The sequence below is a fragment of the Stenella coeruleoalba genome (assembly GCF_951394435.1).
Source record: "Stenella coeruleoalba genome assembly, chromosome: 1".
NCBI lineage: Eukaryota > Metazoa > Chordata > Mammalia > Artiodactyla > Delphinidae > Stenella > Stenella coeruleoalba.
The window spans coordinates 174622517-174648028 of record NC_137169.1 but is presented as its reverse complement, the minus strand read 5'-3'; the positions used below and the strand labels follow the sequence as shown (position 1 = coordinate 174648028).

Here is a 25512-nt window from a genome sequence, read left to right as displayed (position 1 = left end):
TGTATTCTGAAGTGGGCCTGGGGAAAAAAGTGGTTGGAAACCAATGGCAGCAACAGAAAGGAGGCAAGTAACCAATGAGTGAGAAGTTTGCTCCTGTGAGGCTATTGCTTTGTTTACTCAAAAGAGCCTATCTTTGTCCATCACATACTCTTCCTAAAGCCAAAAACAGGGAAGTAGAGGAAGAGGATTGTGAAGGAAAATCCCCACTTTTACAGCTTATCAAATTCATTATAGAGAGATTGTTCTTGTTAAGGCCTCCTCCCTGGAATTATATCACCTGGCTAAGAAGACCTTGTGTTTAAAAAAAAAAAAGCTATTCAATGAAACACTGAAGAACAGCTACTATACTTCAACTCTCAGCCTCGAGATTCTCTATAGCAACACAGGGTCGCCTTTGCTAAGTTACAGATAACACAAAGTACTGAATAAAAGTCAAATTGTGGAAGGAAAGATTAGGGGCTTAAGCCTGAGTGCTTATTTTCTTTTATATCCTGAAGTTAATGTAAGCTGTGCTTTGTGAAAAAGACCAGTTTTTTCTTACAAAACAAACACCCTATTTTAGAGGACACATGCCATCCAATTTAAAGATTATATTTCCTAGCTTCATTTGCAGTTAGATGCAGCCATGTAATCAGATTCTAGCTGGAGGGAGGCATGAAAGTTGAAATAATGTGTGTGACTTTGAGGGAGAAATACATTTCTCTGTTTTTTGCCTCTCTTATTTTGAATTTTCTTGTTTCCTATAGTTAAGCCTAAACATAGTGCTATCTTATCTTATTCCAGTTACCTGCACAGATAAATGGGAATGAATCAGATATTGTCCATAAACTTTTTTTATTTTTTCAATTCTCTACATAAAACACCTAAAGCTTCTTATTGGACTCAGACTATATAAAACAATATTTAAAACCACAATTGTTTTTGGAATTAGTGATGATGGTATATACTAAAAGTATACTAAATACCACTGAACTACATATTTTAAAAGTGTGAATTTTATGATATGTAAATTATATCTCAAAACTTATTTAAAAAAACATGTTAAAATGAATCATTCAATGAAAGCATTAAATATTTAAATTTTTAAATTAAGTTTCACATTTAATTAAAACTACCATTTCTGTGGGATACGAGAATTATTAAATATCTGAAACATAAAACTTTAACATAGATCCAGATGCTTTAACTTGTTACTATTCTGATAGCCCCCTTTAGGTTTGCTTCTATTTTATTATTACTCATTTCCAGATTCAGATTTTGCATTACTTTGGAGAGCATATTATCATCTTTTTTATCTCCTGAAGCAGTCCCTTTGCTGAGGGCTTCTTCTGCTACAATAAAAAACTGTTCAGTTGGTTGAAGAATGCTTACTCCGTAGCCATTGTTGTTGTAAATATGATTATTGGTCATCTTCAACTTGGGTGCTGGAAGAACCTGTTAAATTTTTCAAGGAAATTAGTTTTTCAATTTCTATAAAAATAAAATATGAACTAATGAACATCTCATAAACTCTAGAACTTATTCTTGAGTTTACACATTTCTTTAGAACAACTGAATCTCGTTTTGAACAAGTATTATTTTCCTCACACTGGATTAATGTAATACTAACTACAAAAAGTTTTAGTATTAAATGGAGTTTTCAATTTTATCCATTATTGATAAAGACAACTGATTCTAGATGGGATACAGCAATATCCCATGAAGCTGACTTTTAATATAACATGATAAATATGAAAATAATTTCAGATAATGAAAATGCTAAAGATGAAAATAATTTAAAATAATGATATGTAAATTAGTGTTCTAGGGAAAACTTCATTAACTATACGAGTCTAGAGAGGGACCTAGAAAGGTAGAATTTATAGAAGTAGAAAGGAATGGGAAGGCATTTCACTTATAAATTATTGCTATTAATGTTTTAATTGGTTAGCTTAAATTATTTTACAAAGTTTGAAAGTAAGACTTAAAATATTTAATATATTCTCTTAATTTGCTTTACCTTGGAAAATCTATTACAAGTCTGCTCAGTGAAAAATTAAAACATTTATAAGAGTACTTTCTCATATTCAAAGTTATTTACTAAGAATTTAAGTTGAAATTATTAAATAAGACTAAACTTGTTTCCTATCAACCATCATTTAAACCATATTTTAATTACTTGTACCATACTTTTCCAAATCAACAATAACATTTAGACTAAAATTTAAGACTGAAGGTATCTTTCTAATAATTACTTATAATTCTTACAACAATTCTATGTTAAAAAATGTGAAAATACCTTCATATTAACTCCACCTAAGGTGCTTTTTGAACTGTCAGTTGTTCTGAGGTTATTACAGTGATGAATTTCATTCCTTTCCAAAATAGCTATGCTTCCAGGATACAGTTCAACACCAGCACCCTGTAAATTAAAAGCAAATAAAACAATCTATAAAACACATGCACCTCTCCAAAATTTTCTTTAGATTTGAAAACTAATTCTATATTAGCAATCTAAACACACTAAGTTACATGAAAATACATGGTAGTGCAGACAACAATTTTGTGGAGATAATGTTTAAAACAAATTATTTGTGTCAGAGAATCATTGGGCCTAGAAGGAAGGTTGAATTCATGGCGTATAACATTCTCTCCTACCCAAATCAAGTCTTAGAAGGGAGTCAAAAGACCTCTTTAAGCAACTTTCAATAGTTATAAAAATTCATTTATATATACTCTAAATCCCTCATAATTCTACTTAAGTATTTCGTTATTTTAGTGGGAACTAAGAAAAAGTCATTCTGTAAAAAGGTCTTATTTTTCTGCTTCCTTTAATCTTTTTTTGATTCAATTTTCTAGTCCTTTAATGGTCTTTGTGATTGTTATCTTTAGACTCAAGCTGTCAGAACTAATCACAATACCTTACAGCAATGTCTGATAGCTTATAAGTACTTACATCTTTTTAAGTAAACGATCAAGTAACTGACTCATGATCTGTTTTACAGCCACTGATACCTAGATTTTTTAAAAACACACATAAACCAAAACTAGTAATTTCTTACTTTGGACTTAGGCAGTTTACTTTTCCTAAGTGTACTAAGTGTATAATGACACACGTATACTTGTTCTCGTTTTATTTACTTTTGTCAGTTTCTAAGTTTAATTATAATTCAATTAAAAGATAAAATAATTGTTACCCTTTGTTTCCATATTAAGATCACTCAAAGTTATCAATAGCCAAATAAACCCATAAATTTTATAAAATAAAATACCTGGGCACCAGTTATTTCACAGTCTGTAATTGTCAAAGCAGCTCCTGTAAGAACACACACTCCTGTTCCTTCACATTTTAATACACAGTTTTCTAGAGTCATGTGACCAGACTCCACCACCACAATACCATCAACTGTCCCTTGTTGTATCAAAGATAGATGCATTAATTTCACATTATCAGCTTTGGACACCACAAAACTGTCATAAGAAGGTTCAGAAGTAATCATAATTTCCTCTCTCTTTCCAATTCCTGATGTATAAAGACAAAAATACATAATTAAATCAGTACTCCCAAAGCTTAAAGCCCTTTAGTCATTCAATAATACTTGTTCTTACTAAGTTTTTCTTTTCACACTTTTTTAATAAGTAACATCTGTAATTATTCAGTCAACTAATTAGATACTTAACTATAATGTAGTCTTTTGTCCTTATTTTGATGCCATGATGGAAGAATCTGGGTTTATAATCAATCTAAATGTACCTATGGTACTTATTCAACATATTCCTTCCACCATATATTTCCCTATATTATATAGTGAGCAGTCATCTACAAGATGTGTAAGATACAAAAAGTATCTTACCAAAACCTGGTTCCAAAACCATTATAAATTACCATAACGAAAAAGACTGGCAGAGACTTGAATTAGGTTACAAGATTAATGTAATCATATCCATAATTTTGTTCTAGAGTAGTCTGAGCAATCTTCTAAATTTAACATCAATCCAAAAATGAGGGGTTGGATCTTTAAGAAGACTACCAATTTTTAAAATTACAAATATGATCCTTATTACCCATATAGTTCAGCAAAATATAACTGACTACAGTCATCAAAATCTAGTGAAAATTTTGCTCAATTTTTGAATTGATAGCAAAGTTGAAGTCATCTGTCTTTTCTTTTGGCTAGACATGGGGAATAACCTTACTTTAATGTAAAAGGGCAAAATTAAATATGTTCACTAAATACGTTCAGAACCTAAAAGAAATTTAGTAAACTTTGCTTTTTTACTTCTTGAGTTTCCATGTGAATTAAACTTTTTGAGAAAATGCTGAGCATATTTTAATATAGCCTTACATTTAGGTTTCCCTACTAGAGTGCTATGAAGTGCTATGGAGACAGAGGAGAAAAAAGTAGTTTAGGTAAAAATATAGAGCTAATAGAAGATATTGTGAACTGATTTTTTTTTTCTGATTTTGAGTATTTATTTAGAATCTCTGCTTGTAGTGCTACATTATCATGGGGAAAAAGTAGTCTCATAGATTGATTTGCTCTGGTACAGTATGTCCAAACGAGGTCACCTGTACAGATAATACACTACTGAACAGGTGAGAAAATCTTAACTGTAAAAAGCACATAAGGGATTTTTGTGAAACATAAAAACCCTGTTCTAATTTCTAGTAATCTGATTAACCATGTTTATAAAATACAGTTTCTCCAGCATACATTGCTGTTAAAAAATTGCAAAGGATGCCTTGCTAACCCTTTATAACGATGTCATCAGTCAATAAAGCAAGATTTACAGCTTGATATTCTCCTGGAAAAATAACTACTGTATCTCCACTATAACAACTATCCAAAGCCAAATCCAAATCATCATGCTGTTGGAGAAGTGTGTCTGAAGATAAGTCCTTTACCTGAAAAAAAGAAATAAAACAATAGGTCAAACTGAAACGGGTCATTTTAATCAGTTAACTCATTGGTAACATGTGCTTTTCCCAAAGACTTACTTTGTATAGGTAGTGCACTGTAAATACTCTATGTATTTATGTTCATTAAATGCTCAAAGTATCAGTCCATCAATTAAGGAATGATGAAAAGAGATTTTCTCATTACAATTACATTCACTAGTGAATGATTACAATCACTAGTAATTTTACAGCTATTAAATACAGCCAGAAGTCATATTTTGACCTTTACATATTACCTCCTAAGCCTCACAACAGTTCTTTGAGGTAAAGTATTATTATACCCTTGTAATGTTAAGAAATTGAAACTCGGTGAGAGTAAATGATTTGCCCACGGACACAGAGTTAGTGCGTGGTGAAGCTAAGTTTTAGATCTAGATGACACCAGATCTCTTTCCTACTGGAAACTACTACTTTGTTTTAACTCAAACTGACTCTAAAATTTTGGTAAACCAACAAAAATTTATATATTAAAGATTCTAGAACTAAAAGCAAAAAAGTACCAGAAATTTGCACTGGGAGTAGGAAAGGGGAAAGAACTTCATTATTAGTGCCATGAAGAATGAGGAACTTTAAAAATAAAATCTGAACTAAAAATATACTCTGAAAAAATGCCTATTCTTTTATCCCAATAGAAATGGCATCATCATTCATATATCGTTTTTCTTATTATATAAGAGGCACTTATTGTAAAAAACAAAATGAAACAAAGCATAACAAAAATGGAAATTTTAACCTAAATAAAATATATAGATATTTCCTGCTTGTCTTTTTCCCATGCATATATTCATTTATTCATAATACCAATATATCATACCATAGATGCATATGGTTTTGAATCCTGATTTTTCTCATTTCATTATATCACATTTCCCCATGTCTTTAAATATTTTTTCAAAGCCTAAATTTTTTTTTTTTTAATTGGGGGTATAGTTGTTTTACAACGTTGTGTTAGTTTCTACTGTACAGCGAACTGAGGTGGAGTTCCCTGTGCTACATAGCAGGTTCTCATTAGTTATCTATTTTATACATATTAGTGTATATATGTCAATCCCAATCTCCCAGTTCATCCCACCCACCCCCTTACCCTCTTGGTGTCCACATGTTTGTTCTCTACGTCTGTGTCTCCAAAGCCTAATTTTTATGATTTACATAATAATACATCATACAGATGTGTCATAATATGATTTTCTTACCCTCATTTAGATAGCTTACAATTTTTTTCAATATTACAAAAATACGACCACAAATAAATTATGCACATCTCTAGTTATTTCTTTAGGATAAACTAGATTGAGAATGACTAAGTCAAAAGGTACAAAACATTTTAAGCCTCTTGGATACATATTGCTAAACCACCCTCCAAGAAAGTTTAACCAATTGAAACTTGGTCTGAGAACTCACTTTTCTGCAAGCTCATCAGCATGGGGTATCTTTTAAATGTATAAAAATATTTGCCATTTTAATAGGCTCACTGCCTCATTTTAATTTTCTTTGATAAGCAGTAGTGAACATTTTTTTCCAGATATATATATGAAACTCTTAAAATCCTCACTAAATCAGCAAACCAATACAGTCATTTGTGCTTGTATTACATCTTACATACTCTAAATACTTCTGTAGCAGACAGTACAAGGACTACCTCTGTAAATACTTTGGAAGAACTCTAGAATACATCTCATTTATATATATATATTAAAAAAAATTTTTTTTTTGGCCGTGCCATGTGTGCGGCTTGCAGGATATTTGTTCCCCGACCAGGGATCGAACCCGTGCCCCCTGCAGTGGAAGCTCAGAGTCCTAACCACTGGAGTGCCAGGGAATTCCCATCATTTATATTTGCCTTATTCACTGAAACAGGAAACATGAGAAAAATGTTTGATGGGGGAAGATAATGAGTTTAATTTTGGTGCCAGTTAATTTGAGGTACCAGTGGAGTCACTCAGAGATATCCAGTAGACCATCTATATAAGGATCTAGAATACAGGACTGAAATCTGACAAGGTATAAAGATCCTAGAATTGTTTACTTGTATGATAATTCAAGCATGGGAATGGGTGAGATTAGCTATAAGAATGTATAAAAAGGAAAAGGTAGCACCCTTGTACAGAACACTGAGGAATAACATTTAAAGGATAGGCAAAAACAAGATATTACAAAGAAAACTGAGGAGTGGCCCAAGAGGTGGTAAGAAAATCAGATCAAGGTGTCATGAAAGGAGGAAGTAGTTGATCATGTCAAATGCTGCTGAAAGATTAAAAGAGATGGTAATCCCTACTGCATTTAGCCACGGCTTGGTCCCACATGACCACAAGAGCATTTTCACTGGTGTTCTGGAGGCAGAAACCAGATCACAGTGAGTAGAGGCATGAATGGGAAAGAAGTAAAGACAAGTGAAGCCAAATATTTCAAGAAGTTTGGCTCTGCAAGGGAAGAGACAAAGATGTGGTATTTAGGGTAGATATTGTTTTGTTATTTAAGATAAGACAGAATTGAGCATCTCTCAATGCATTCAGGAAGGAGAGAGCAGAGAGAAAGATACAAGAAAGAGGTGATATCCTGGAAATAGTGGAGTAAAGAGCTCCAAGAATTAGTTCTTCTAAAGCAAACAAACTGGCAAAAAATGACAGAATCAATGTTTTTTTGTAACTCTGAAATCTAATTAAACATAGCAGCCAAGGAAGTGCTAGATGAAGAGGTTGTTAAAATTCAGTAAGAAAGTGTTCTGGTGTTTTTACTTACTTGCCTACCATATCCCATTCTCCAGACTGACAGCAGTTGAGTGAATAGCAACAGCCCATATTTCTGATGTGGCTTGCTGGCACTGGGATGGGTGAGGGGTGGGGGAAATAGGGATCTTATTCTCAAAAAAATTGTGACTGCATTTTGACCTGTCTGATGATCAGTATCTCAGGAGAGGGACTGGCAAAGAAACTGACCTTTGTTTCACCTCCCCCAGGATGGAGCAGCTTTATAGTAGCATCTGATGAAAGCATTTAAAGACATACTCTACCCAAAGCTACCTGGGACAAAGGATGAAGGAAGGGCAAGGAAAAGCCTACAAATGAGGAGGCTGAAGAGGAAGATTCTTGGGGAAATAAGAGCTACCTTATATACTGGGGAATCTACAGTAAAATGCACAATCTCAGGGATGGATGCATACTCAGAAGAGATCTGTAAAGACCTTAAGCTTGTGCTTCTGGCTGATCACTGGGCCCTGTGCAAGCAGGAGGTGAAAACTAAGGCAAAGTTGTAGGCAGCCTGGCTTAGTTTGAAGGAGTGCCTCAACTCAGAGCTAATCTGCAAAGACAAGGAGTTTTTTGTTTTTCTTTTTAGCTGCAGGTGTTTAGGGAAATTTCTGTCAGGTCACTGACTAACTGCTGAGATAACAGAGACTTCAGCAGCCACACACAAAAAAGAATAGAGCCTTTGCAAAAACAGTTTGGAAAATTCACTAAACATATGGACAACTGCAGTCCTAAACAACCAATACAGCAAACCCTGGGGATGGGGTAGAATACAATTTCCAGAGTTACCACATTATAATATTAAAAATACCCAGTTTTCAACAAAAATTATAAGACATGCAAAGAAACAGGAAGCTATGGCCCATTCACAGGAAAAAAAAAAAAAAAAAAAGAAATTGACAGAAACCATCTCTGAGGAAGTCCAGAAAAGACTTTGGACTTACCAGACAAAACTTTAAATCAATTGTCTTAAATAGCCTCACAGAGCTCAAGGAAACCATGGATAAATAATTAAAGGAAACCAAGAGAACAACAGATGAATAAATAGAGAATATCCATAAAGGGATAAAACTTATAAAATTGAACCAAATAGAAATTCTATAGCTGTACAGTAAAAGTACAAAAAAGTACAATAGTTGAAATGAAAAACTCACTAGAGAGGTTCAATAACAGGTCTGAGCAGGCAGAAGAATAACAAACTTGAAGATAGGACAATTGCAATTATTGAATCTAAGGAGCAGGAAGAAAAATGAACAAAGTCGAAAGGACCAGTGGTATCCCATCAAGAACACTGATATTATGGGAATCCCAGAAGAAGAGAGAAAGAAAAGAGCAGAAAGAATATTTGAAAAAATAATGGTTGGAAACTTTCCAAATCTGTTGAAAGATGTGAATCAACACATCCAAGAAGCTTAATGGATGCAGAATAAATACAAAGAGATCCACACCAGCATACATTATAATCAAACTGTTGAAAGCCAAAACAGAGAATCTTGAAAGCAGCAAGAGAGAAGCAATTCAATATGAACAAAGGACTGGCAATAAGATTAACATGATTTCTCATCAGAAACTATGGAAGCCAGAAACCAATGAGATGACATATTTAAAGTGCTGAAAGGGGGGAAAAAAACACTATCAACCAAGAATTCTATATCTGGCAAAACTATCCTTCAAAATAAAGAAAAACTTAAGACATTCCCAGATAAACAAAGCCTGGATCTTCCCTGTGCTAAAGGGAGTCCTTCAGACTGAAGGAAAAGAACACTAGATAGTAACTCAAAGCCATATGAAGCAGTAACTCCAGCAAAGGCAGCAAATACATGGGTAAATGTAAAGCCGGTATTATTATAATCTTTGTTTGTAACTCCTTTTCTTTGTTTCCTGTATGATTTAAAAGAGCAACGCATGAAACAATTATAAATCCATGTTTAATGGGCAGACAATGTATAAAGATGTAATTTGTGACAACAGCAACATAAAGTAGGAATGGAGCTGTAAAAGAACAGAGTGTTTGTGTGCTATTGAAGCTAAGTTGGTATCAATCCAGACTAGACTGTTATAAATTTAGAATGTTAATTGTAATCTCCACGGTAACCACTAAGACGATAACTAAAAATATACAGAAAGGAAATGAGGAGTGAGTCAAACAAAACACTAGAAAAAACTCATCAAATACAAAAGAATATGACATATAGAAATCAAATGGCAGAAGTCCTTTCTTATCAGTAATCACTTCAAATATAAATGGATTAAGATCACCAATTAAAAGATAGAGACTGGTAGAATGGATAAACATGATCCAATTATATAATGTCTACAAGGGACTCACTTTAGGTCCAAAGACACAAATAAATTAATAGTAAAAGGATAGAAAAAAACATTTCATACAAATAGTAACCAGAAGAGAACTGCAGTGACTATACTAATATTAAATAAAATAGACTTTAAGTCAAAAGTTTTTACCAGAGACAAAGAAGGACATTATATATTGACCAAAAAGAATTTATTCATCAAGAAGATATAATAAGCACGTATGCAGGAAACAATGAGGCCCCAGAATATATGAAGCAAACACTGGCAGAGCTGAGGGGAGAACTAGACAGTTCTACAATAATATAATAGTTGAAGACTTCCATACTCCATTTGCAATAATGACTAGTACATCTACAGAAGATCAATAATGAAACAGGATTTGAACAACATTATAATTCAGCTAGACCTAATACACACAGAACTCAATACAGAAGAATACATATTCTTAATTGCACATGGAACATTCTCCAGGATACACCATATGATAAGCTACAAAACAAATTTCAATAAATGTATCCTCTCAGACCACAATGGAATTGATTTAGCAATGAATAACAGCAGGAAAAACTGGAAAATTCACAAATATGTGGAAATTAAACAACATTCTTAAACAACAAATGGGTCAAAGAAAACCCAAAGAAAAAATGAGAAAATGAGGTTAATGAAAACAAAATCACAACGTACCAAAACTTATGGGATGCTCAGAGTGGAGTTCAGAGTGAAATTTATAGTTATAAATGCTTACATTAAAAAAGAAAGATCTTGGGGCTTCCCTGGTGGCGCAGCGGTTGAGAGTCTGCCTGCCGATGCAGGGGACACGGGTTCGTGCCCCGGTCTGGGAGGATCCCACGTGCCGCGGAGTGGCTGGGCCCGTGAGCCATGGCCGCTGGGCCTGCGCGTCCGGAGCCTGTGCTCCGCAGCGGGAGTAGGCCACAACGGTGAGAGGCCCGCGTACCGCAAGAAACAAAAGAAAAAAAGAAAAAAGAAAGATCTTGGGGACTTCCCTGTTGGTGCAGTGGTTGGGAATCCACCTGCCAATGCAGGGGACACAGGTTCGAGCCCTGGTCTGGGAAGATCCCACGTGCTGTGGACCAACTAGGCCTGTGCACCACAGCTGCTGAGCCTGCGCTCTACAGCCTGTGAGCCACAACTACTGAGCCCGTGTGCCACAACTACTGAAGGCCTCATGCCTAGAGCGCGTGCTCTGCAGCAAGAGAAGCCACCGCAATGAGAAGCCCGCGCACTGCAACGAAGAGTAGCCCCCACTCACCACAACTAGAGAAAGCCTGCGTGCAGCAATGAAGACCCAATGCAGCCAAAAATAAAATAAATAAATTTAAAAAAAGAAAGATCTCAAATCAGTAACCTAACTTTATATCTTATGGAACTAGAAAAAGAAGAACAAACTGAATCCAAAGTCAGCAGAAGAAAGAAAATAGTAAAGATTAGAGCAGAGATAAATGAAATGGAGAACAGAAAAACAGTAGAATTAATGAAATCAAAAATTGATTCTTTGAAATGATCTATGAAATTGACAAACCTTTAGCTAAACTAAGAAAAAAGGGAGAAGGCAAAAAATAACATCAGAAATGAAAGTGGAGACACTACTACTGAACTTCTAGAAATAAAAAGGATTATAAGAGAATATTATGAACAAATGTACACCAACAAATGCTCCAACAAAATGAACAACAAAATGAAGTGTACAAAATTCTAGAAATACACAAATTACCAAAACTGAGTCAAAAAGAAATAGAAAATCTGAACAGACCTAGAACAAGTAAAGAGATTGAATCGGTAATCAAAAACCTCCCAACAAAGAAAAATCTAGGACCAGATGGCTCCATTAGTAACTACTACAAAACATTTAAAGAATTAACACCAATTCTTCTCTCCAATTCTTCCAAAAACAGGAGAGAACAACTCCTAACTCCTTCTATGACGCCAGCATCCTCTGATAACAAAGCCAAAGAAACCAGAAGAAAACTACAGACCAATTTCGCTTATGAATATAAATGCAAAAATCCTCAACATTTTCTAGCAAGCCAAACCCAACAGTATTTTAAGAGTTATACACTATGACCAAGTGGGATTTATCCCAGGAATTCAGGGGTAGTTTAGCATATAAAAATCAATCAATGCTACATTAATAAAATAAAGGGGGGAAAGAAACTACAGGATCATCTCAATTGATGTATGAAAAGCATTTGACGGCTTCCCTGGTGGCGCAGTGGTTGAGAGTCCACCTGCCGATGCAGGGGACACGGGTTCGTGCCCCAGTCCGGGAAGATCCCACATGCCGCAGAGCGGCTGGGCCCATGAGCCATGGCTACTGAGCCTGTGCGTCCAGAGCCTGTCCTGTGCTCTGCAATGGGAGAGGCCACAGCAGTGAGAGGCCCGTGTCCCGAAAAAAAAAAAGCATTTGACAAAATCCAATACCTTTTCATTATAAAAACCACTCAAAAATTAGGAATAGAGGGGAACTTCCTCAACACAATAAATGTAATTTACAAAAACCTCACAGTTAACATCATAATCATAAAAGACTGAAAACTTTCTCCCTGTATTAGTTTCCTAGGGTAACAAAATATCACAAACTTAGTTAGCTAAACAACAGAAATTTATTTTCTCACAGTTCTGGAGGCTGCAAATCCTAGATCAAGGTGTCAGTAAGTTTGGTTTCTTTTAAGACCTCTCTCCTTGGCTTGCACATGGCCACCCTCTTGCTTCCTCTTCACATGGTTGTCCCTCTGTGCATGTGCACCCTGGTACCTCTTTGTGTGTCCAAATTTTGTCTTCTTATAAGGACATCAGGCAGTTTGCATTAGGACCCACCATAAGGACTTCATTTTAACTTAATCATTTCTTTAAATACCCATCTCCAAATACATGTAGTTATATTTTGAGGTATGGGGATTAAGACTTCAACATACGAATTCTGGAGAGACACAGTTCATCCTGTAACACTTCCCTACGATCAGGAACAAAACAAAGACACCCATTTTTACCACTGCTATTCAACACTGTACTAGCCAGAAGAAGTTCTAGCCTGAGCAACTAGGTAAAAATAAATAAAAGGCATCTAGACTAGAAAGGAAGAAGTAAAACTATTTCTATTTGCAGACAACATGATTCTACATATCATATACATAGAAAATCCCAAAAGAATTCACCAAAAAAGTATGATAGCTATTAAATTCAGCACAAGTTGCAGGACACAAGATCAACACACAAGTCAGTTTTGTTTCTATATACCAGCAATGAACAATCTGAAAAGAAAATTAAGGAAATAATTCTATTTACAAGAGCATCCAAAATAATAAAATATCTAGGAATAATTTTTACATACATATAAGGTGAAAGCCTTTATGTAAAAACTACAAAACTTTGCTGAAAGAAATTAAAGAATGCCTAAGTAAATTGGAAGGCTCCATGTTTATGGATTGGAAGCTTTTCATATTGCTAAGATGGCAATAATACCCTAATTGATCTACAGATTCAACGTAATTCCTGTCAAAATTCCAATAGCCTTTTTAGCAGAAATGGAAGATCTTATCCTCAAATTTATATGGAATTGCAAGGGACCCTGAATATCCAAGACAGTACTGAAAAAAAAATTGGAGAACTCACACCTCTGATTTCAAAACTTACTACAAAGCTATGGTAATTGAACTGTGTGATACTGTCATAAGGATAGACAGTATCTGAAACAGAACTGAAAGCCCAGAAATAAACCCATACAACCAAGGCCAACTGATTTTCAACAAGGGTGCCAAGACTATTCAGTGGAGGAAAGAACAGTCTCTTCAACAATGGTGGTGGGACAACGGGATATCTACATGCAAAGAAATAGAACTGGACTCCTCACTCACACCATATACAAAAATTAACTCAAAATGGATCGATGACCTAAATATAAGAGCTAAAACTATAAAACTCTTAAGAGAAAACATAAGGTTAAATTTTTATGACCTTGGATTTGGCAGTGGATTCTTTGGTATGATACCAAAAGCATGAGTAATAAAAGAAGAAATAGATAAACTGAACTTCACCAAACTTTAAAACGTCTGTGCATCAAAGAACATTATTAAGAAAGTGAAAAGACAACTATGAAATGGGAGAAAACATACATAAACATACATCTAATATGAATCTAGTATCCAGAATATACAAGGAATTCATAATCAGTAACAAAAAGACAAACAGCCCAATCAAAAATGGGCATAGGACTTGAAGAGATATCTCTCCAAACCAGAGATACAAATGGCCAACAAGCACATGAAAAGACGAAATGAAAATCAAAATCACAATGAGATACCACTTCATATACCACTAGGATGACTTTAATGAAAGAGACAGATAAGTGTTGATAAAGATGTGGAGAAATCAGAACCCTCAAACATTGCTGGTGGGAATGTAAAATGGTTCAGCCGCTGTGGAAAACAGTTTAGTGGTTCTTTAAAAAGTTAAACATATATGGTTTAACATATGTAGTTGACTGGAAGGATATTTAGGACATTAATTCAATAGAGAATACAGGAGGACTAGGGATGGGATTAATTAATAAGTTAAAAAAAATTAATAAGTTCAGGTCGAGGAAACACCATGGCGGAGTAGAAGGATGTGCTCTCACTCCCTCTTGTGAGAACACCAAAATCACAACTAGCTGCTGCACAGTCATCTACAAGAAGACACTGGAACTCACCAAAAAAGATACCCCACATCCAAAGACAAAGGAGAAGCCACAATGAGACGGTAGGAGGGGCGCAATCACAGTAAAATCAAATCCCATAACTGCTGGGTGGGTGACTCACAGACTGGAGAACACATACCACAGAAGTCCACCCACTGGAGTGAAGGTTCTGAGCCCCATGTCAGGCTTCCCAACCTGAGGGTCTGGCAACAGGAGGAGGAATTCCTAGAGAACCAGACTTTGAAGCCTAGTGGGAATTGATTGCAGGACTTCGACAGGACTGGGGAAAACAGAGACTCCACTCTTGCAGGGCACACACAAAGTAGTGTGCACATCAGGACCCAGGGGAAGGAGCAGTGACCCCAGGGGAGACTGAACCAGACCTACCTGCTAGTGTTGGAGGGTCTCCTGAAGAGGCAGAGGGCAGCTGTGGCTCACGGTGGGGACAAGGACACTGGCAACAGAAGTTCTGGGAAGTACTCCTTGGCATGAGCCCTCCCGGAGTCTGCCATTAGTCCCATCAAAGAGCCTGTAGCCTCTAGTGCTGGGTTGCCTCAGGCCAAAAAACCAACAGGGAGGAAACCCAGCCCCACCCATCAACAGTCAAATGGATTAAAGTTTTACTGAGCTCTGCCCACCAGAGCAACAGTCAGCGCTACCCACCACCAGTCCCTCCCACCAGGAAACTTACACAAGCCTCTTAAGATAGCCTTATCCACCAGAGGGCAGAAAGCAGAAGCAAGAAGAACTACAATCCTGCAGCCTGCAAAACAAACCACATTCACAGAAAGACAGACAAGACGAAAAGGCAGAGGGCTATGTACCAGATGAAGCAACAAGATAAAATGCCAGAAAAACAACTAAATGAAGTGGAGATAGGCAACCTTCCAGAAAAAGAATTCAGAATAATGATAGTGAAGATGATCCAGGACCTCAGAAAAAGAATGGAGGCAGAGATTGAGAAGATGCAAGAAATGTTTAACAAAGACCTAGAAGAATCAAAGAACAAACAAACACAGATGAATAATACAATAATTGAAATGAAAACTACACTAGAAGGAATCAATAGCAGAATAACTGAGGCAGAAGAACAGATAAGTGAAAGACAGAATGGTGGAATTCACTGCTGCGGAACAGAATTAAGAAAAAAGAATGAAAAGAAATGAAGACAGCCTAAGAGACCTCTGGGACAACATTAAACGCAACAACATTCGCGTTATAGGGGTCCCAGAAGAAGAAGAAGAGAGAGAAAGGACCAGAGAAAATATTTGAAGAGATTATAGTCGAAAACTTCCCTAACATGGGGGGCTTCCCTGGTGGCGCACTGGTTGAGAGTCCGCCTGCCGATGCAGGGGACGCGGGTTCGTGCCCCAGTCCGGGAAGATCCCACATGCCACAGAGCAGCTAGGCCTGTGAGCCATGGCCACTGAGCCTGCGCATCCGGAGCGCGTCCAGAGCCTGTGCTCCGCGGCGGGAGAGGCCACAATGGTGAGAGGCCCGTGTACCGCAAAAAAAAAAAAAAATTAACTTCCCTAACATGGGAAAGGAAATAGCCACCCAAGTCCAGGAAGTGCAGCGAGTCCCAGGCAAGATAAACCCAAGGAGAAACACACCGAGACACATAGTAATCAAATTGGGAAAAATTAAAGACAAAGCAAAATTATTGAAAGCAGCAAGGGAAAAATGACAAATAACATACAAGGGAACTCCCATAAGGATAAAAGCTGATTTCTCAGCAGAAACTCTACAAGCGAGCAGGGAATGGCATGATATACTTAAAGTGATGAAAGGGAAGAACCTACAACCAAGATTACTATACCCGGCAAGGATCTCATTCAGATTCGATGGAGAAATCAAAAGCTTTACAGACAAGCAAAAGCTAAGAGAATTCAGCACCACCAAACTAGCTCTACAACAAATACTAAAGGAACTTCTCTAGGTGAGAAACACAAGAGAAAAAAAGGACCTACAGAAACAAACCCAAAACAATTAAGAGAGTGGTCATAGGAACATACATATCGATATTACCTTAAACGTGAATGGATTAAATGCCCCAACCAAAAGACACAGGCTTGCTGAATGGATACAAAACAAGACCCATCTGTATGCTGTCTACAAGAGACCCACTTCAGACCTAGGGACACATACAGACTGAAAGTGAGGGGATGGAAAAAGATATTCCATGCAAACGGAAATCAAAAGAAAGCTGGAGTAGCAATACTCATATCAGATAAAATACTTTAAAATAAAGAACGTTACAAGAGACAAGGAAGGACACTACATAATGATCAAGGGATCAATCCAAGAAGAAGATATAACAATTATACATATATATGCACCCAACATAGGAGCACCTCAATACATAAGGCAACTGCTAACAGCTATAAAAGAGGAAATCAACAGTAACACAGTAATAGTGGGGGACTTTAACACCTCACTTACACCAATGGACAGATCATCCAAAATGAAAATAAATAAGGAAACAGAAGCTTTAAATGACACAATAGACCACATAGATTTAATTGATATTTATAGGACATTCCATCCAAAAACAGCAGATTACACTTTCTTCTCAAGTGCGCACAGAACATTCTCCAGGATAGATCACATCCTGGGTCACAAATCAAGCCTCAGTAAATTAAGAAAATCGAAATCATATCAAGCATCTTTTCTGACCAAAATGCTATGAGATTAGAAATCAATTACAGGGGAAAAAACCCGAAAGAAACACAAACACATGGAGGCTAAACAATACGTTACTAAATAACCAAGAGATCACTGAAGAAATCAAAGAAGAAATCAAAAAATACCTAGAGACAAATGACAATGAAAACATGACAATCCAAAACCTATGGGATGCAGCAAAAGCAGTTCTAAGAGGGAAGTTTATAGCTATACAAGCCTATCCCAAGAAACATGAAAAATCTCAAATAAACAATCTAGCCTTACACCTAAAGGAACGAGAGAAAGAAGAACAAACAAAACCCAAAGTTAGCAGAAGGAAAGAAATCATAAAGATCAGAGCAGAAATAAATGAATTAGAAACAAAGAACACAATAGCAAAGATCAATAAAACTAAAAGCTGGTTCTTTGAGAAGATAAATAAAATTGATAAACCTTTAGCCAGACTCATCAAGAAAAAGAGGGAGAGGACTCAAATCATAAAATTAGAAATGAAAAAGGAGATGTTACAAGAGACACCTCAGAAATACAAAGCATCCTAAGAGACTACTACAAGCAACTCTATGCCAACAAAATGGACAACCTGGAAGAAATGGACAAATTCTTAGAAAGGTATAACCTTCCAAGACTGAACCAGGAAGAAATAGAAAATATGAACAGACCAATCACAAGTAAAGAAATTGAAAGTGTTATTAAAAATCTTCCAACAAACAAAAGTCCAGGACCAGATGGCTTCACAGGCAAATTCTGTCAACCACTTAGAGAAGAGCTAACACCCATCCTTCTCAAACTCTTCCAAAACATTGCGGAGGAAGGAACACTCTCAAACTCATTCTACAAGGCCACAATTACCCTGACACCAAAACCAGACAAAGATACTACAAAAAAAGAAAATTACAGACCAATATCACTGATGAATATAGATGCAAAAATCATCAGCAAAATACTAACAAACAGAATTCAACAACACATTAAAAGGATCATACACCTTGATCAAGTGGGATTTATCCCAGGGATGCAAGGATTCTTCAGTATATGCAAATCAATCAATGTGATATACCATATTAACAAACTGAAGAATAAAAACCATATGATCATCTCAATAGATGTAGAAAATACTTTTGACAAAATTCAACACCCATTTATGATAAAAACTCTCCAAAAGGGGGCATAGAGGGAACCTACCTCAACGTAATAAAGGCCATATATGACTAACCCACAGCAAACATCATTCTCAATGGTGAAAAACTGAAAGCATTTCCTCTAAGATCACGTACAAAACAAGGAAGTCCACTCTCACCACTATTATTCAACATAGTTTTGGAAGTCCTAGCCACGGCAATCAGAGAAAAAAAAGATTTGAAAGGAATACAAATTGGAAAAGAAGAAGTAGAGCTGTGACTGTTTGCCAATGACATGATACTAAACATAGATAATCCTAAAGATGCCACAAGAAAACTACTAGAGCTCTTCAATGAATCTGGTAAAGTTGCAGGATACAAAATTAATGCACAGAAATCTCTTGCATTCCTATACACAAATAATGAAAGATCAGAAAGAGAAATTAAGGAAACAATCCCATTCACCATTGCAACAAAAGGAATAAAATACCCAGGAATAAACCTACCTAAGGAGGTAAAAGACCTGTACTCAGAAAATTATAAGACACTGATGAAAGAAATCAAAGATGACACAAACAGATGGAGAGATATACCATGCTCTTGGATTGGAAGAATCAATATTGTGAAAATGACTATACTACCCAAAGCAATCTACAGAGTCAATGCAATCCCTATCAAGTTACCAGTGGTAGTTTTAACAGAACTAGAATGAAAACTCTTAAAATTTGTATGAAGGCACAAAAGACCCCGAATAGCCAAAGCAATCTTGAGAAAGAAAAACAGAGTTGGAGGAATTAGGCTCCCTGACTTCAGACTATACTACAAAGCTACAGTAATCAAGACAATATGGTACTGGCACAAAAACAGAAATATAGATCAATGGAACAAGATAGAAAGCCCAGAGATAAACCCACGGACCTATGGTCAACTAATGTATGACAAAGGAGGCGAGGATACACAGTGGAGAAAAGACAGTACCTTCAGTAAGTGGTGCTGGGAAAACTGGACAGCTACATATAAAAGAATGAAATTAGAACACTCCCTAACACCATACACAAAAATAAACTCAAAATGGATTCGAGACCTAAATGTAAGACCGGACACTATAAAACTCTTAGAGGAAAACATAGGAAGAACACTCTTTGACATAAATCACAGCAAGATCTTTTTTGACCCACCTCCTAGAGTAATGAAAATAAAAACGAAAATAAACAAATGGGACCTAATTAAACTTAAAAGCTTTTGCACAGCAAAGGAAACCATAAACAAGATGAAAAGACAGCTCTCAGAATGGGAGAAAATATTTGCAAACGAATTAACGGACAAAGGATTAATCTCCAAAATATATAAACAGCTCATACAGTTCAATATTAAAGAAACAAACAACCCAATCCAAAAATGGCCAGAAGACCTACATAGACATTTCTGCAAAGAAGACATACGGATGGCCAAGAAGCACATGAAAAGCTGCTCAACATCACTAATCATTAGAGAAATGCAAATCAAAACTACAATGAGGTATCACCTCACACCAGTTAGAATGGGCATCAACAGAAAATCTACAAACAACAAATGCTGGAGAGGGTGTGGAGAAAAGGGAACCCTCTTGCACTGTTGGTGGGAATGCAAACTGACACAGCCACTATGGAGAACAGTATGGAGGTTCCTTAAAAAACTAAATATAGAGGGCTTCCCTGGTGGCACAGCAGTTGAGAATCCACCTGCCGATGCAGGGGACACGGGTTCGTGCCCCTTTCCGGGAAGATCCCACATGCCGCGGAGCGGCTAGGCCCGTGAACCATGGCCGCTGAGCCTGCGCGTCCAGAGCCTGTGCTCCGCAGCGGGAGAGGCCACAGCAGGGAGAGGCCCGCGTACCGCAAAAACAAACAAACAAACAAACAAAACTAAATATAGAATTACCATATGATCCAGCAATCCCACTACTGGGCCTATACCCAGAGAAAACCATAATTCAAAAAGACACATGCCCCGCAATGTTCACTGCAGCACTATTTACAATAGCCAGGTCATGGAAACAACCTAAATGCCCATCGATAGACGAATGGATGAAGAAGATGTGGTACATATATACAATGGAATAATACTCAGCCATAAAAAGAAATGAAATTGAGTCATTTGTTGAGATGTGGATGGATCGAGAGACTGTCATACAGAGTGAAGTAAGTCAGAAAGAGAAAAACAAATGTATATTAACGCATGTATGTGGAACCTAGAAAAATGGTACAGATGAACCAGTTTGCAGGGCAGAAGTTGAGACACAGATGTAGAGAACATACGTATGGACACCAAGGGGGGAAAGCCATGGGGGGATGGGGATGGTGGTGTGCTGAATTGGGTGATTGGGATTGACATGTATACACTGATGTGTATAAAATTGATGACTAATAAGAACCTGCTGTATAAAAAAATTAATAAAATAAAATTCAAAAAAAATTTTTTAAATTAATAAGTTCAAATTTAGGATTGTTGTATGTTAGTGAGACATAAGGTAAAGGTGCTGGGAAGAACTTGTAGTAATGTTGGTCAGCAAAGAATACAAGCAAGAAGGGAAAGAGAAAAGGGAATGAAATTACTGAAAAAACGCTGTTTGCCAGACACTGCTAGGTATTTTATACATAGCATCTCATTTCATTCTCAAAAAACCCTATAAGGTGTCAGTGGTGGTGGTAGCCGTAATAGTAGTAATAAAATATTTATTTAGTACTTACTATGTGCTGGCCATTATTCTAAGCACATCACATATATGAACTCATTTAATCTTCATAGCTCTATAAATAAGGAACACTCATAGCTCTATAAATAAGGAAATAAGGTATTATCCCCATTTTACAAATGAGGAACTAAAGCACAAATGGGCAAATAACTTGTTGAAAATCACATAAGTAGTAAGTGCCAAAGCCAGAATCTGAATCCAGGCAGTTTGGCTCCAGAGATCATCATCCTCATCAGAACAGTACACAGTTTTTTCTCTTTTTAAAGCACTCTGCAAATAGAAATTGAGGTTCAGAGGTTAGGCAGCTTGCCCAAGACAGGCTATTTACCTGACTACAAAGTCCATGCCTTTTCGCTATACTACTTGTGAAGATCACCAGCATAAAGATGATGGGCATGGATAAAACTGTTTAAGGAGAGAGTATAGAGGAGGAAAAACACCAAGTAAAGAATCTTCAAAGTTGAGAAAATTGTTAAAGGCTTATGTACATAGCTGCAACTACCGTCAAATTAAAATTTGTCAACCTCAAAGGTAAATCTAAAATCAAAGATCCAAGCAAAGTGGAAGTTGATGATACTGCCTTCTCAGAGTAGCCTTCCTCTCATTATCCTGTCCTCTGAAGTTCATGAATATTTACTTACACAAATGAAGAAAGGGTTGCAAAGCACTGAATAAAAATCAAATAAATTTCTTACTGCCATATAGGAAAATAAAGCCAAAAACAGATTTAAAAAGAAAAGAAAGATAAATAAAAATATTTTAAAAGGCTGGAGATAAAAGCAAAATCTATACCTTACTTTACAATGATGTTTTAAAAGATGTTTACAAATATAATTGGTGGAATAATTGTTATTGAAAATCTGATCTAATAAGCAAATCAAAGGAAAGTTAAATTTTGTTGAAAATAATAAAAATGGGTAGAATAGCAGATAAGACCAGTCTAATAGTCCAGCTTTATCTCTAACCACTCTCCTCCTAGGTATTAAACACCATCCTTGCTGGACTTCTTTTAGTTCTTCACATATACCCCATACTCTCTTGTCAAACATGCACTCATTTACTAATTCAACAAAAACTGCTCAGCACCTACCTCGTGCTAAGCATCATGCTAGGTGATTGGATGAATGGTAAACATACACCCCTTGCTCTCAAGAAGCTCATATTCTAGTAGAAGAGACAGACATGCAATAGATAGCCACAAAAGTATTTAATACAGTCATGATAAGGAAAAGTGCCAATAAGAGAAAGTGCAGGGTACATGGGAATATGTAGTAAAATGTATTCTGGAAGGTTGAGAAAGCCTTTTTCTACGGAAATGACATTTAAATTGAGACCTAAAGGATGTGCAGTAGCTCTCTGAAACAACATGGTGTACACCAGGATATGGTATTAATGAGGAATAAAAGAGGGTACATGAAGGTGATGAGGGATAGGATTAGGCTAACTCTCAGAAGATTGTAATTAACAACTGGGTAGATAGTGGAGCCATTTACTGAAACAGAGAACTCTAGTATATAAACAAGTCAATGGATAAGATCATGAATTTAATTGTGGACATCTGAGTTGAAGTAATCAAGGGGTGATGAGTAATAGGCAGCTAAACATATAGGTCTGGGGCTCAGAACGGAAACGTGGGCTGTGGATACATATTTTAGATTATCAGTGTATATAACTGAAGTCATGGGAAGAGATCAGATAAATCACTTAGGGATATTATAGTGCAGAAAAAAGATAAGTTCCAAGCATTTAGAGGACAGAAGGATAAAAAAACTAGACAGACTGAAACCAGCAAAGTATTGTAACAGAAGACAATGAAAAAGAGTATTCCAAGGAGAGAGCTGTGAAATGCTACTGAGAGGTCAAACGAGATAGAAATATTTACTCTGACTTAGAACACTTTCCCCTCTTGGGCTGGTTAAATTTACACTCATCCTTCAGGTTTCATCTGGTTATTTCTTCCAGCCAGCACTGCCAGAATTCCTAACTCTGGCTTATGTACCCATCTTATATGCCTTCTGTACATACTCCTATCATAGCATTTATCATTTTGTGTTGTAATTGTAATAGCCTATTTACTTGTCCATATCTCCACCATAATTCAAACTTGTCAAATGTATGGAAGAAGCAAGACTGTGGGTCTGGTTCAAAACTGTATCTCCCTCAAATGCAGTAGTTTTCGTATTTGTCTCCCATAGCTACTAGCATAGCACCTGGCAACAAGACTGGTACTCTGTAAATAGTTGCTGACATATATTTATTTAGTACCTATTAATTGCCAATCTCTGAGCTGGACGTAATGGAGGAAATAAGGCATTACTGTCAGATAAGAATCCAACCTTCAAAGAGCTTCTTTTCTGATTATATGCAGCTATATAAATGAACAAATAATAATAGTGTATTTCTTACCATGTCAGTAGTCATCACTTTTGCTACGATATGTGTTATAGTCTTTCCAAAGTCTCTTTTTCCTTTCCTACGCCTCAGAATTCTTGGAAAGAAAGGCCCATGAACTCTGAAGTTGAAAACATTTATTTATGATTAAATTAACATGAAAAAGACAACATATACTTACTTAGAAAATTAAAACTTGGTACTAAGCATCTTTGAGAAATAGGTTTAACTAATTTTAAGCTTCTTGAGAGCAATGAGCAACTTGAGAGCAATGCAACAATTGAAATCTTTTAGGTAACTGTTTAAAGCTTTGAATTCTAAAATCTTTTCATTTTAATGAAAATCTGTGTGCAACCCACTACAATCATCTCAACTTTTCAATACAGTAGAAATTTTCTTGATTGTACTTTCATAATCCACTGAATTGTAGACACTTGAAGCAGCGATAGATTATGTCTCTGATACTTAGGTATAAGAATGTTTTGGGACATGCCTAATTTGAGATACTATGTTCATTTAACAGATTGTTTTTGTTTCAAAGGTTAAGTTCTCCATAGATATAGTTGGCTGCTGGCCTCCCAGCAGAACAATTATAGCTTCCCTCTTCATTGCTTCTTAACTGTTTGATGTTCAGTGCTCTTTCTCTTCTTTCTGCTTTTCTTTACAGTTCCTGTTTCCTATCAATCATTTAAATGTCATCAAAAGAAAGAAAGGAAAAAAAAAATTGAGTATAACTTTTACCGTTACTGTCAGCCAAAAGGGATACTCCTTTTTCAACATATTTACCAGCAGTCTCCTTAGGTGTAATCTTTTGGGTTCTCTGCAGCACTTTGATTATTGCTTGATGCTAATGGGATGCAGCATTAATACCAATATTTTTCAGCTTATATTTCAATTGTTAATATTTTTGTAAAGCTTAAAATTTCAGAAAACTGTTTCTAAGAATTTATGACACCAATTATTAAATTTTGAATTTTAAGATACCAGCAATGTCCTCCAAAGCAAAAGTTTCATTCAACATTTCAAAATCAAACCCATTCAGCATTTTTATACCTATTTAAGCAATTGGTTTTGATTTTGAGAGAAATACTCATACATTTTTTTCACTGTATAGCTAATTACTAGTTGCTCAAAGAGTAAAGCATCTTACATGCAGGAAATAAGTAGTTTCTCATAGAATCCTAGTTTTGAAATTAAAGGTATATGTGATTTTTTAAATTATACCTTTATTAAGGTATAATTTACATCACAGACACTCATTTTAAATGAACCATTCTATGAGGTTTCACAAATGTAAACACCCATTTAACTCAATCATAATAATCAAGATATAGAACATTCCCATCATACTGATAAGTTCCTTCATGCATCTTTGCAGTCAATCCTCCACATCCACTCCCAGAAAACCACTGATCTGCTTTCTGTCATAGATTTCCCTTTCTTGGAAGTTTTTTTTTGTTTTTTTTTTTTGAGGTACGGGGGCCTCTCACTGTTGTGGCCTCTCTCTTTGCGGAGCACAGGCTCCGGACGCACAGGCTCAGCGGCCATGGCTCACGGGCGCAGCCGCCCCGCGGCATGTGGGATCTTCCCGGACCGGGGCACGAACCCATGGCCCCTGCATCAGCAGGCAGACTCTCAGCCACTGTGCCACCAGGGAAGCCCCCTTTCTTGGAATTTTTAAATGGAATTTTAAAATGGAATATGCTATGTACTCTCTTGTGTCTGGCTTTTTTCAGTCAGACTATTTTGAGATCCATCATGTTATTTTGTGTATCAGCAATTTCTTTCTTTATAGCGCAGAGCAGTATTTCATTATAGGATTTTCTATATACAAGCATGTCATCTGCAAGTACAGATAATTTTACTTTTCCCTTTCTGATCTGGATGACTTTTAT

At 36.2% G+C, this 25512-nt stretch overlaps 1 protein-coding gene across 2 annotated transcripts in view; it reads right to left on the bottom strand.

The window, feature by feature from the left end:
* Positions 1–994: 994 nt before the first annotated feature.
* SHCBP1L (SHC binding and spindle associated 1 like) overlaps positions 995–25512 on the bottom strand; it is a 45449-nt gene continuing 20931 nt past the window's right edge. For both annotated transcript variants that reach the window (XM_079927163.1, XM_079927162.1), the window contains exons 6-10: positions 23633–23738; positions 4732–4885; positions 3252–3502; positions 2279–2401; positions 995–1434 (exon numbers count right to left, since the gene is read on the bottom strand). In XM_079927163.1, the coding sequence (XP_079783289.1) occupies positions 1183–1434; positions 2279–2401; positions 3252–3502; positions 4732–4885; positions 23633–23738 (886 nt within the window). In that variant the 3' untranslated portion in view covers positions 995–1182. The remainder of the gene's footprint in view (positions 1435–2278; positions 2402–3251; positions 3503–4731; positions 4886–23632; positions 23739–25512) is intronic.